This window comes from Eubalaena glacialis, chromosome 10 (genome assembly GCF_028564815.1).
Source record: "Eubalaena glacialis isolate mEubGla1 chromosome 10, mEubGla1.1.hap2.+ XY, whole genome shotgun sequence".
NCBI lineage: Eukaryota > Metazoa > Chordata > Mammalia > Artiodactyla > Balaenidae > Eubalaena > Eubalaena glacialis.
The window spans coordinates 116958486-116971726 of record NC_083725.1 but is presented as its reverse complement, the minus strand read 5'-3'; the positions used below and the strand labels follow the sequence as shown (position 1 = coordinate 116971726).

The window sequence follows — 13241 nt, the reverse complement described above, 5'->3', positions numbered from 1 at the left end:
TGCACGGGCTTCTCATTATGGTGGCTTCTCTTGTTGCGGAGCACGGGCTCTAGGAGCGCGAGCTCAGTAGTTGTGGCTCGCGGGCTCTAGAGCACAGGCTCAGTAGTTGCGCTGTGGCATGTGGGATTTTCCCGGACCAGGGCTCGAACCCATGTCTCCTGCATTGGCAGGTGGATTCTTAACCACTGCGCCACCAGGGAAGTCCCTATTTATTTGTTTATTTATTTATTTATTTATTTAATTTATTTTGGCTGCGAAGGGTCTTAGCTGCGGCGGGTCTTAGCTGCGGCACGCGGGGATCTTTAGTTGCAACATGCGGGAACTAGTTCCCTGACCAGGGATCGAACCCGGGCCCCCTGAAGTGGGAGTGTGGAGTCTTAACCACTGGACCGCCAGGGAAGTCTCTAGCCAGAATTTTTACAGGCCTAAATCTAACCCCGTCTCCAGTGACCACCCCTGCACTTAGGAGAAAACCCACCCCTCTCTGTGGCCTGTGAGACCTGCAGTCTGGCCCCTGCCCATCTGTCTAACTCAGTCCACTCGCCCTTCCCTGTGCCCTTTATTCTCCAGTCTCTCTGGTCTTCCTTCTGTCACTACAACAAGCCAAGTTCATTTCCACCTCTGGGTGTTGACTTTATAATTCCCCTTGCCTGGAATGACCTTCCTTTCCCTCCTTTCCGGCAAGAAAGACTCCTGCTCACCCTGCATCCCGAGGGCTGAAAACTTCCTGTTCATTTTTAGTGGAAAAAAAAAAAGTTCCTGTTCAGGGGGCTCTCCCCGGGTGCCCCCGTTTGTTGTGGTCACTGGTGCACTCTTCAACCCCCACCATGGCGCTGGGCACAAAGTTAGGGCCACAAGGAGAAACAGGATTCAGTGGCGGCCCAGTCTGGTGAGGAAGAAGACCCCTAAATGAATGCCTCTAATTAACCTGGCAAGAGCTATAATGTGAGGAGATGGGGCGCTCAGGAGAAGAGAGTCAGGGGAAGAGTTGGGGAAGGTCTTGAACTTGACATTGTATGCATGTGAGCATGAGTGAGTTTGGGGGTGTGGACTGGCATGTGCCAAGGCCCAGGGGTGCAAGTTTCCTCCTGCTGGGGCTTCACCTCTTCGTCTCCATCCTGGGGTTTGAAGATCCAGGAGGATGAGCTTGAGGGCTTCCCAATCTGTACACCTCACCAGGGGTGTGCAGATTGACCGGGAGAAACTCCTGCCTAAAGTGGACAGCCACCTCTTTGATGTCCGGGGCTCAGACAGTGCCAGGCTCTGGCTAGGCTGCTGGGACTTCACCTCATTTACTCACTCACTTATCCAACAATATTTGTTGAGCTCCTACTACATGCCAGGCACTGGTGCTTGGCCTTGGGGATCCAACATAGAGAGAGACAGTGAATCTGTGGGCAAACCATACATAATAATAAACACTGACACTTACTGGGTTCTCCCCACGTGCAGGGCACCGTTCCTAGAACCCAGATGATCTCATTTAATGCTCAAAACATCCTTATGAGGCAAGTGACAAGTTATTGTAAGAGCCAGCAGCCTCCTCAGGTGAAGTCGGGGAAACCTCTGCGGACTGGCACTTTTGCCAGAGCTAGGCTAGGAGGGAAGCAGCTTTGTTAGGGGCAGGGAAAAGAGCTTTCCAAGCATGTGGAACAGCAAGTGCACAGGCCCTGAGGGAGCAAAGAGCCTGGTTATCCAGGAGGTTCCTACATCTCCAGGCGACAGGCTCTTTGCTCCCTCCCGCACAGTCCAAGGACCTCTGATGGCCCACAACTCTGGGCCAGGCTTCCAGACCGCTGGCTCCGCCCGACGCACTTCCCTGGAGCAGCGGCTCTCCTCGGAACCCTCCGTAAGGTCACTAGCCCCAGGGCTGCCCCGGGCCCCCGTCTCCTTTTCCGCCTTGGAGCTTCAGCGCGACGTGGCCCCGCCCCTGAACCCGGCCCCGCCCCGGCCCCGGCCCCGCCGCGGCCTCGGCCCCGCCCCGGCCCCGGCGCCCATGCGCCTCGACGTCCGAGGCTCAGCCTGGCGCTAGGTCTTGCTGCGTTCCCACCGTGGGTGTCTGTGCCTTGACCCTCTCAGCCCGCCTGTGAGTGTCCCAGTCAGGGTCTCGTAGCCCCCACCGGCCCCGCTGTGGCGACTGGTACTTGCCGTGTCAGGGGGAGGGAGGATGTGTGCGGAAAATACCTGGGGTCAAATGCTAGTGCCACTTCCTGCTGCCGCTCTGGGTGCCTTAGGCAAGTTACTGAACCTCTCTGAGCACTGCCTTTCTCATCTGTACCCGGGGCGCCTCCCTCCTGGCCTCACTGGATTGTTTTGAGGATAAACGGAGATGATGTGTGTGCAGTGCTGAGCCGAGGGAGATGGCTTGCTGAGTGGCCACTGTCCTGAGTACCTTGGGCCTCACTTGTGCCTCTCTCTCAGCGTCCTCCATGGTCTCTTTTCTCTCAATTTCTGTTCTCCCCTCCTCCTTTCTCTACCTCTTTCTCTGCCTTTCCTTTTCTGGGTCTTTCAGGGTGTTTCTCTCTGGGTCTGGGTCTCTTTCTGCTTCTCTCCCTCTGTCTTGCCATCCTAGCACTGTCATGGCACAGTCTGGGGGCATAGCAGCTGGACTTCCTGCCCCCCTTGTAGCTCTCTGGAGTGGGGCGGGTGGGGAGGCAGAAGCGCCAGGCTGAGGGCAAAACAGGTCCTCCCCGACGTTGGGTGTCTGCTCTCACTGTTTCCTGCCCGTACATGGGTGTCAGCGCTGAGGTTTCCTTTCCGGCCTGGCACCTGGAAAGGTGGTGGTAGGGCGAGCCTCCCCAGCCAGCAAGTGCCAGGCCTGCTCTGCTGCTGGCCACCCAAATGGCACTTAGCACAGAGGTGGCCTGGGAGGGTGGGGGGAGCTGGTATTGGCCCTCTCCCCAGGTCTAGCTACATCATTTGTGGGGTCCACTGCAAATAAAATGCACGTCCTCTTGCTCAAAAATTAAGAATTTCAAGATGGTGACAACAGTGCATTAAACTAAGTGTGGGGTCCATCTGAGGGCAGGGCCCCGTGTGACTGCGTGGGTCACTCACCCATGAAACTGGTCCTGCTTCCCTCTCCTATAAATCCACTTTTCATTATGCTCAGTAAATTTCCTTATCCCTCCACTCCCGGGGCAGATGAAGGGGGGAAGCAGAGCTAGCTAAGTCTAGCCCCACCCTTAAGAAGTTCAAAGTGCCATGGGAGGGCTTCCCTGGTGGCACAGTGGTTAAGAATCCGCCTGCCAATGCAGGGGACACGGGTTCAAGCCCTGGTCCAGGAAGATCCCACATGCCACGGAGCAACTAAGCCCGTGCGCCGCAACTACTGAGCCTGTGCTCTAGAGCCTGTGAGCCACAACTACTGAACCCACGTGCCACAGCTACTGAAGCCTGTGCGCCTAGAGCCCGTGCTCCGCAACAAGAGAAGCCACCGCAATGAGAAGCACGTGCACCTCAACAAAGAGTAGCCCCCACTCACCGCAACTGGAGGGGGCCCGCGCGCAGCAACGAAGACCCAACACAGCCAAAAATAAATAAATGAAAAAAAAAAAAAGTGCCATGGGAGGGGGTGTGGACAAACACCCAGCCTGGTTGCTCAGCAGGCACGAGGGAGCTGGGGTAAAGGCTCAAGCTCCAGAGTCCCAGGCCCAGAATTCACGTATGTCCCAGCCCTGCCACTGACCCTTCACTCTACCTCTCTGAGCCTTGGCTTTATAGAATGAAGGCACCTGCCCACCACCCCCTTCCCCAGGTGGGGTATGGGCGTGAAATGCCATTGCTTGTACACAGAGGCTAGGGAGCAGGGCGGATAGGACGAACTCTGCAGCCAGTCTCCAGGTTTTACTAGCAAAGACACTTTAGGCAAATGTCTATAACTCAGTTTCTCATCTTTAAAATGAAGATAATAATAGACTTGCTATGTATTTACAGTAGCCAAGACATGGAAGCAACCTAAATGTCCATCGACAGATGAATGGGTAAAGAAGATGTGGTACATACATACACAATGGAATACTACTCAGCCATAAGAAAGAATGAAATAATGCCACTTGCAGCAACATGGATGGACCTAGAGATTATCACACTAAGTGAATTAAGTCAGAAAGACAAATACTATATGATATCACTTATATGTGGTATCTAAAATATAACACAAGGGACTTCCCTGGTGGTCCAGTGGTTAAGACTCAGTGCTTTCATTGCCATGGCCCCGGGTTCAATCCCTGGTCAGTGAACTAAGACCCCACAAGCCACGCAGCACAGCCTAAATAAATAAATAAATAAATAAATAAAATATGACATGAACTTATTTATGAAACAGAAACAGACTCACGTAGAAAAGAAACTTACGGTTATCAAAGGGGAAAGGGGGTGGGGGAGGGATAAATTAGGAGCTTGGTTAGCAGATAGAAACTACTATATATAAAATAAACAACACGTCCTACTGTATAGTACGGGGAACTATATTCAATATCTTGTAATAAACCATAATGGAAAGCAATATTAAAAAGAATATGTATATACACATGTATAACTGAATCACTTTGCTGTACACCAGAAACTAACACAACATTGTAAATCAACTATCCTTAAAAAAAAAGAGTTGCCGCGAGGATTAGGAGTTACTTCATGTAGGTGCTTAGAACAGTGGTCAACACATAGTAAGGCTCAGTAGATGCCAGCTGTTTTTACTATGTTGTTGCCTGTGAAAGGTACAGTATGTCCAGGTTAATCCCTTCTGGTTGGTGGGGAAACAGGAAGGGCTTCTGGAGGAAGAGGTGTTTTGAAGGAAGGATAGATTTTCATAGTTGTGAGGGTGACACACCCTGAACACAGCAAGCCTGGTGACTACAGAGGTGTCCAGTTTGAGGCCTCTTAGGAGCACCTACCACCAACCTGGTGCTTCTCATTTTACAGATGCCAGTGGCAGGATGAGTTTACACATGACTCTGGAGTATTACACATGAAGACTGAAGATTTTTGTATGTGCTTTAGGAAGATTAATTCATAGCTGAATACAGGTTAGATTGGAAACAGGCCAAAAAAAAAAAAAAAAAGCTGGTAGCCTTAACACAAGAAAGGAGGGGAAAGATGTATGAGGTAGTGAATTTGGAGAACATGGCAACAAACTGGCTGTACTGGGGAGGCACAGGCCTCCGGGTATCCAAGCTACTGGGAACACTCAACACTGTTGCTTGGGCATCTATTATGTGCCAAGCTCTGCGCCAGCTGCGGGGGATGACGTGGTGAGCGACAGTCTGACCCCTGCCCTGGTGGAGCTTCCCAGCTAGCTGGGGTGACTGATTTTAAAGGAGTCCTAAAAACCAGTAGGGTGCTATGGCAGCATATGATCCAGTCTTGAGCAGGGTGGGAGATGGCTTCCCAGAGGAAGTAACATGTAAACTACGGAAGGTGTACCAACAGAGGGAACAGCAAAGGCCCAGAGATGGTGGAACTGAAGTTAGCTATGAGGGTGGAGGGGAGTAGGAGGGGCAAATGGTGAGTGAGGAAGCTTGGACTTCATCCTGAGACAAACACACTAATGGGTTTTAAATAGAGAAGTAGTCAAATCTAAGAGAAATGTTCTGGCTGCCAACATGGAGGACAGGGGGCTGGCCTAGAGGCTGGGAAGCCTCAGGGCTCCTGCTGGGGTCAAGGTTCTGGACAATGCTGGCTTCACCTAGGGTGGTAGGCATGAGGTCATCGAGAGGTAGACGATGGGGCTCTTGTGATATTTAGATGGCAGAATTGACACTCTGCCTTCCCCTGCAACACGGAACATGGCCACATCCACATCCAACCTCAGGAAGTAGCCTGGGAACCAGCTCACCGTCCAGGACCCCGTGCTTTTCCAGAATGTGCAGCAGAATTGGAGACGGTCCTTAACAGCTTGGTGAGTAGGATGGGCAGGGATCCCCAGATGCCCTGAAGGTAGTGATGAGAGCCTCCTCAGGACCTCCCGGGTGGGATTTCAGCTCTCCTGAGATGGTGCAGTCAGGGCTGAGGGCAGCACGTCGGACAGTCGTCTAAAGGCTGGAAGCCTGTACTCAATAAGCAGCAAGACACTGTGGGACAAATGCCGAATGGAGCCTGTCTGGCACACACCTTGTGCGGTGACCGCGAACAGCATTGTCCTTGAGAGGCCTGTTCTACAGCTGTAGTGGTTGGAGGTTGGCCTTGGCTAATGGCTGTCCAGGATGGCAAGATTAGAAATCCCCAGGCCCGCTCTCAGGAGAGCATCACAGGGGTCCTTCCCAGCTCTCCTTGAGGACTCTGTAGGGCCACTCCAAGCACTGCTTTGTGGGGAAGGGGTGGGGGTCCAGTAACCTCATACTTAAATTTTCACATCTATTAAAAAGTTCCCCTTCATGAAGTGAAATGTTTTGGTGTTTCCATAAGCAAGTGCTGCTTTCTGACATTCAAAAAAAGAAGGCAGGACAGGTAGCAGAGGCACACAGCAGTTCTGCTGCTAACTCAGGGATGAAGCAGGAACTGCGGGCCTGGGGCGGGGGGAGGGGGGGGAGTGGGAGGCGAGAGCCTGCAGGACCTTCTGACTCTTCCTCTTTCACATGGGCGCACACACACACACCAAGGCAGAAAAGGTTTTGTTGTTGTTGTTGTTGTTGTTTTTAAAACCTTTTTATTTAAAAAAAAAAAAAAAAAAACCAAATCAAAATATTTCCCATTGGAGGCTATTTCATTTTTTGTCTTTTAAAAATTTTATTACACAAATATCTCCCATTCCCACATGTCAGAGGAAAGATGTCCTTGCTCTTTCTAAAACCAATAGTGGAGAACGTTTAGAAAACAAAAGTCCAACTAGCTTCCCTCCTTCCCTGGCCCAAAATAACCCCAATGTGTCAACTGAGATAGCATGACTTATCCCCTTAATGCTTACATTTAATTTAATTTTTTAGCACAACATTGGAGATTGACTCTAAATCAGCAACAAAAAATATATATTTACAATATTTCTCCGAAAACAAAAACACAACCAAACCCTTTAAACATAGTGACTTTAGGAGTTTTATTTATGGAGCAGTTATTTTTTAATCACCAAGTGATTTTATATTATATATATATATAAATTTTCTTCCTTTCCTTGTGGTCTTTCGCCCCGGTGCTCGGAAAGATGGAGGCAGGGTGTCTGGTCCCGCGGTCTGAGGAAGGCAGGCTCTCCTGGCAAGGCCGTGTCTAAGAGCAGATTGCAGGAAATTCGGCAGAACTCCCAGGTTCCTCTGTCCCCAAAGACAGACATTTCTTTCCTCCACATGGACCAACCCTCACCTCTAAAAACCATTTTCCCCCTCACAGTCCCAGAGAAAAGGAAAACCCAGCAAGGGCACAGGTCCATTGGCTGCCACTCCTGAGCTCCCTTTTCTGCTGACCAATTTACGTGCGCGGTAAAAATGCTTGTTTTTCCAAACCAAAAACAACAAAAATAGAAACCAAAACCCAAAACAAACCATCAGCTTGGAAATTTCTGTAGATGAAATGTCCCAAAGTCAGAGGCACTCTCCCGGCACAATCCCTGCTCTGAAGGGGTCTCTCCACCTCCCCTTTTATAAAAAGACAAGAAAACAAAACAAAGTAATCTTTTCAGTATTTTCCACAGGAGCAACCAAAAAAAGGCAGGAAGCTTCCAATTATAGGTCATTAACAATAATATTAATAAGGTTTTTGCTCAATACCCAGGGTTCTTTACAGAGAAGTTCCCCTAACTGAGGCACTCTGGAATAAGTCACTGGCATTTCCTCAAAGTTTCAGCCCCAGCTGGCTGGGGCCTGGAGACCAATGGAAGGGGCAGAGGGTCACGGGAGCAGACTGCTGCTTTTAAGGTGCAGCCAAGAGAATCAGCAGATTGGAAGAAACAGACACAATGCCACCCCCTCCCAAGACCCAGTTTTCTCTTAGGAGGCCTGTCAATGCCAGGGTCAAAGCTGGGCTAGGTGGCAAAGAGGGAGCCCCTCTGCCTCTATTGCTTTGGAAGTGGCAAGGGTGCATGTGGCGTCTCTCCTTGGGGTGGCTCACACTTCAGACCCCTGGTGCCTGGGCTCCTTCCCCTCCCCCAGAGAGCTTCAGGAGGAGGAGAGCCTGAGACTGGGCTGTAGGAAAGGGGCCAGGAAGGGATGGGCTGGAGGACGAGAAGGTGGGGCAAGGTTGTGCTATCGCTATCCTTACAGATGGGGAGCAGAGTGCAAATCCGCGTCTATCATTTATAAGCTCTTGCCACAGGCTGCTGCTACTGAGCATCTCCTCACACACTTAAATATTGACCCAAAAGAAATTCCGACCTTTCTTTCCATTTTTTTTTTTTTTTTTAAAGTGCAAAAAGCTCTCTGCTGCCCTAGAGAGAGGATCTTTGGACAGGCCGTTCAATGCAAAGTAAGAGGGGGCAGCTGATGGGGCTCGACACAGAGCGGTGGAGTGGGAGATACCACGCTCCCCTCCTTCCCTCCACACACACGCTTAATACACTCAGCCACACACACAGAGGCACATGCACACCCCCTTCCATGGCTGCAGGCAGAGGGCAGGTGACTGGCTTCTAAGCAGGACCTCCCACCCCTCCAAAGGTGCCAGATCAGTGAGCCACTGGGGCTAGACACAGGCCTGGCCTCTGGCGGCTACGGGACACCTGAGGCCCGGAGCCTGCTGGGAGGCAGGTGGGGACTTGGCCTAGTTCTCTGATCCCCCCCAGCTGGGGGAGATAGGCTGCTCCCTCTGCGGACACGCATCCTGGGAAAGCCCTATTCAGGCGGGAATAAGGTAAGTGTGGAAAAGGGCAGGGCAGGGCAGGGCAGGCCGAAGAAGGAGGGCAACGGGGAGATGGTGCCTGTCTCAGAATCTGCCTGGGAAGCAATAAAATGGGGGTGTCCCTGGGGTAGACAGTTCCAGCTCCTCTGAAGAGCCTCAACCCCAATAAGTGCAACAAGGACTTCACAGAAACTAGCAGGCAAGTCTGGGCTGGGGGAACCTCATTATGTGAACTACCACGAGCATCGGACAGGATCAAGCTAAAGGAGAGGAGAGGAGGGAGAGCACAGACACAACAAGAGGTTTTAGACACCTCAACAGCACCAGTGTGATCTGCATGGGGCTGGCATTCCTGGGGCTGCTGGCCCCTCCTGCATAAGCCGGGAGAGTGTGACGGAGGAGAGACACGCACTGGACACCATAAGGAGAACCTGGCCATGGAGACAGGGCCACTTTCTTCCCTGGGAGTTTGCTCAGAACCAGGCACTGCTGGGGACCATGGATGGGGAAGAGGACCCCAGGGCCCAGTGCAGATGACGGTTGCACAGACACCCCAAACTGAGAGCCCAGCCTCCTGGCAGGCGAGTGAGCGAGTGGGTGAGCAAGCGAGCAGGCACTGTGACAGCACACAGCCTGTGCTTTCCCCTCAGATCAATTTGCTACCCCCTTCTCCTTAGGAGGGAGAGAAGCAGGCAGGTAAGCCTGGTGTCCACCACCCTCTCTGCCCCGCCTGTAAGGGAAGGGCTCAAGGGACAGGAGAGCAGAGAGGGAGTGTGACACTGGCCTCAGAGCCCGTGCAGGGTCGGGGAGAGAGGCTCTCCTGGCTGGGGAGTCAGGGGAAGATCGGTTTCCTGTTCAGTCTGGGCTGGGTGTGTCTTAGCTGATCTTCTGTATCAGCTTCTCGTCAGACAGGCAGTAGAGACTGTTGATGGACAAGTCTGAGATGAAGTGCTCGCAGGCTTTTCGGGTGATCTGCTTGCATCCTCGAAGGTCGATCAAGGTGACATTGGCGATGCGCCGTAGGTAGATCAGGGTCTGGTCTGTCAATTTATTGCAACCTGTGGGGAAAGTGACCACAAGGACAATGCTATGTACACACAGCCATAGGAGCCTCAATTTCCCAGCTTTCCCTCAAAATGCTAAACAAAAGCCCCCTTTTCCCCATAACTACCTGGCTCAGAGTCCAGAAGTGCCATCAGCACGGCGGCCTCTGAAGGCCCCCTGCCACCGCACTCCCTGCGCTGCAAGGCTCACCAAACTGCAGCTGGGTGGTGTCCGTGCTCTTAGGCACCTGACAACTGCTCGAGGCCTTAGTTCCCATCAGCTAGCTACACAAGGGATAGAGTTCCATGTCCTTGTCCAGATGTCAGGAAACAAATTATCATGGTTTAGTCAACAGACCATGTTCTTTCTGTTCTACTGGTCAAGCTCCAAGGAGGGCTGGGCTTCTGGGAGGCAGGGGGCAGTTTGTCACAAAACATCACAGCGCCATACCTGCCATGTTGAGCTCTGTGAGGGAGTAACGAGTGGAAGACCCAACAGCGGTGAGTAGATTGGAGGACTGATCTGTCAGGTGGCTGCAGTGACTGAGGTCGAGTCGAGACAGGAGGGGCATGTGGCGAATGATGAGGCGAAGCGTGGCATCTGTGATGTCAAGGCCCGCCAGCCGGAAGTCGGTCATGTTCCGGAGCTTGCTGCGATTGTCCTGACCTGCACAGGCAAGAGAAGGGCCTAGATCAAAATTCTCAACTCTAGTCCAGCTCCAAAGCTGCAGGCAGCTTCAGCTACTTGCTGGCCAGGCCCCCCTGCAGGGGTTAATAAGCAGAACTGCCCACACGCTTCCCTTCAGGGAGTGAGCGGTGCGTGGGGGCCGTTTCTAGGAAACCAGACACGTTTTCTTTCTTCCCAGCTGCTGGACTGTGCCTCACTTACACAGCAAAGGGGTATGTGTGGAATGCTCCTCTCCTTCCCACACTCCCGCACTTTTCTAGACTATCATGGAAACAGCTTTCAATGTTCCACCTCAACCGTGAAGCCTTCCTGGACTTCCTCGGGCTTATACTCTCTAAGCCCCAAGCTCCACTAACCCACAAAATGGACTTACTCCTTTCTTTGTTGGTAGTTATCTATAAACAGGTAACCTGTACTTGTACGCAGTCCATCATTCTGTTTTCAATTTGCATTTTTCTACTCTTCAGCAGCATCAGAACCTTAGCTTCTGGGAATGAAGTTCAGCTGAAAGACAAAGCTACCCCAAGAGGAGCACAGAGAAGTCAGGCCCAGAGCATACCTGGTTTATCAGCCGGTGGAGTCAGCAAGTCCCGAATTTGAGGGTCCTTGATTCCTACTGCCCACCGAAGATCAAGGGTCCTGAGAAGGGGGCAGCTGGAGGTGCTGAGGGCAGAGACTGCAGACCAGGAGCAGCCTGCCAGGAGGAGGTCTTTCAGTCCTGCAATGGAAGGAAACATACACGCAATAATACACTCTACCGGCCCATCCAAAGCCTCAACTACCAGCTGATCAGACCAAGGTAAATAGATCCCCAGTCTAATGGAGAGAGGGACCATGTCCTAATCTTACTCTAGCAATCCAGCTCAAAGACTCCTATGCTTTCCTAAATTACATCTAACTCTGGTGGTAAAATGGATTGCTTAGTTCCTACCAGAGTCATGTAAGTGTGAGTGACTTCCTCTTTATCCAAGACCTCAAAATGCTTAAGGGAACAAGGCCTTACAAGGTTGTCTGATCGAGGCAACATCTTACTCACATTTCCTCTTCAGTGGCTACGCTGAGCAGACCTGCAGGGCTGGCAGCAGCACCTGACCCCGTTCCCTTCATCGTCTACCGCAGTGACTGGCCCGCCAGTCCAGAGTGGCACCGTGGGGACTGGCAGTTAAGGTGGCCCAGGCTACGTCTCTTGCTAAGCAGAAAGGCAACAATGGCACAGACTGCTGCCCTAAATTGCCCTAAAGCAATTCTAAGAAGCGCTGCCAACAACGCAGCTTTCCCTGCCTGCCCTTGGAAGGACAGCGCAGGGCTGCTCACCTGGCAGCCTATTGACGAGCCACGTCAGTTGTTTTTTGGAGATGTTGGTCCAACTGAGGTCGAGGCTAACTGGCTGCCTCTTGATGATGCCACTGAGAGCCTGGGGTACAATAGCCTTACACCTACTCAAGTCAATTTTTGTCCAAAGTCTCTTGTCGCAGCACCTGTGACAGAAGGAAAGAGAACTAGCTGTCGATACCTGATGTCCCTTGTCAGAGGAACTTCACCACAGGCTGCTGGAGGCTTCTGGGAAAAGCAGAGCACCTGGAGGATTCACCTTCCCTAGATTCTTCTACATGCATACAAGGATCATGCCCTGTCATTTTTTTGCCTCAGAGAATAGGGATTACTTGACCAGTTCACCCTGATTTACTCTGGATGGGCTGAGAACACAGCACAATTGTTAGGGACACACAGTAAAACAATATACTATAACCCCTCATTTGCATTAAAATGGTATGGCTCCCATCAAAGTATATATAAGGGAACATTAAAAAATTTCTTGACTTCTCACTGCTGGAAGCTACTAGGCTTCCCTCTACTCTCTCCCTCATCACAGTCTCTCCCAGCTGCCTGAGACGCAGGGCGCTACGTGGCACATCCACAGTTCATTTTGCCTTGAGCTCCACAAAGAGCCATTACTGTATCAGGTCGAAAGAGGCTCTTTATTAAAATCAGGCCTGGAGAGTCCTCTACCACCCTTGGGTTTCAGAGCTATCTTTACATTTTCTAGCCAGTCCAGACCAGAACTGAAAGGGAGAGGCCTGCCCTTCCACTGCAATCTGCAAGTCCATAGGCCACAAATAGCACTGCAACATGCAGGCTTCTGTTTCATATTTTACAGTTCCTGCTCCCTAGCCTGGCTCAGAGTCTGGCTGGCAGGGGAAGAGGAGACGGCACATAATGCGAGTCTTATGTGGCTTGGCCTGGAAACTGAGGAATAGAGCCAGGCAGGCCCACTAGCCCTATGAAGAGAAATATTAGGAGAATTTGGGTAGATCACATATTAATTCAGATTTGTGAAATGAAAAGTTTGCAAAGAATGGAGTCTTTATTTAAAGACTGAAAAAACTTCACCAATGGCACATGAAACTTCTATGGCAGAAACAGGCTGCTTACAATAGAGCAGGGGATCTCAAACTTTAATGTGTATCAGAATCCCCTGGTGGAGAATTTATTAAAAACAGATTGCCTGGCCCCGCCCCCGAGGTTCTGATTCAGTAGGTCTGAGATGGGCCCTGAAAACCTGCACTTCTAACAAGGTCCCAGGTGATGTCACTGGTCCAGGCATCACACTCTGAAAACTACTGCAATGGGATTTGACCCAGATATAAAGGATATGTCCTAGGGTCCAGGAGCTTAAGGGAAAACAATGCCCAGTGGAAATCTTTGTTTATCACCTCTAGGGATCCCGCCCCCTCCCTTGTCTTAAC

General features: G+C 51.3%; 1 protein-coding gene across 3 annotated transcripts in view; it reads right to left on the bottom strand.

Annotated features, from left to right (window-relative positions):
* Positions 1-7008: 7008 nt before the first annotated feature.
* The window catches only part of KDM2A (lysine demethylase 2A), a 105459-nt gene continuing 99226 nt past the window's right edge, over positions 7009-13241 (bottom strand). For all 3 annotated transcript variants that reach the window (XM_061202130.1, XM_061202129.1, XM_061202131.1), the window contains 4 exons: positions 11809-11972; positions 11054-11212; positions 10258-10473; positions 7009-9821 (listed from right to left, as the gene is read on the bottom strand). In XM_061202130.1, coding sequence (XP_061058113.1) covers positions 9640-9821; positions 10258-10473; positions 11054-11212; positions 11809-11972 — 721 coding nt within the window. In that variant the 3' untranslated portion in view covers positions 7009-9639. The remainder of the gene's footprint in view (positions 9822-10257; positions 10474-11053; positions 11213-11808; positions 11973-13241) is intronic.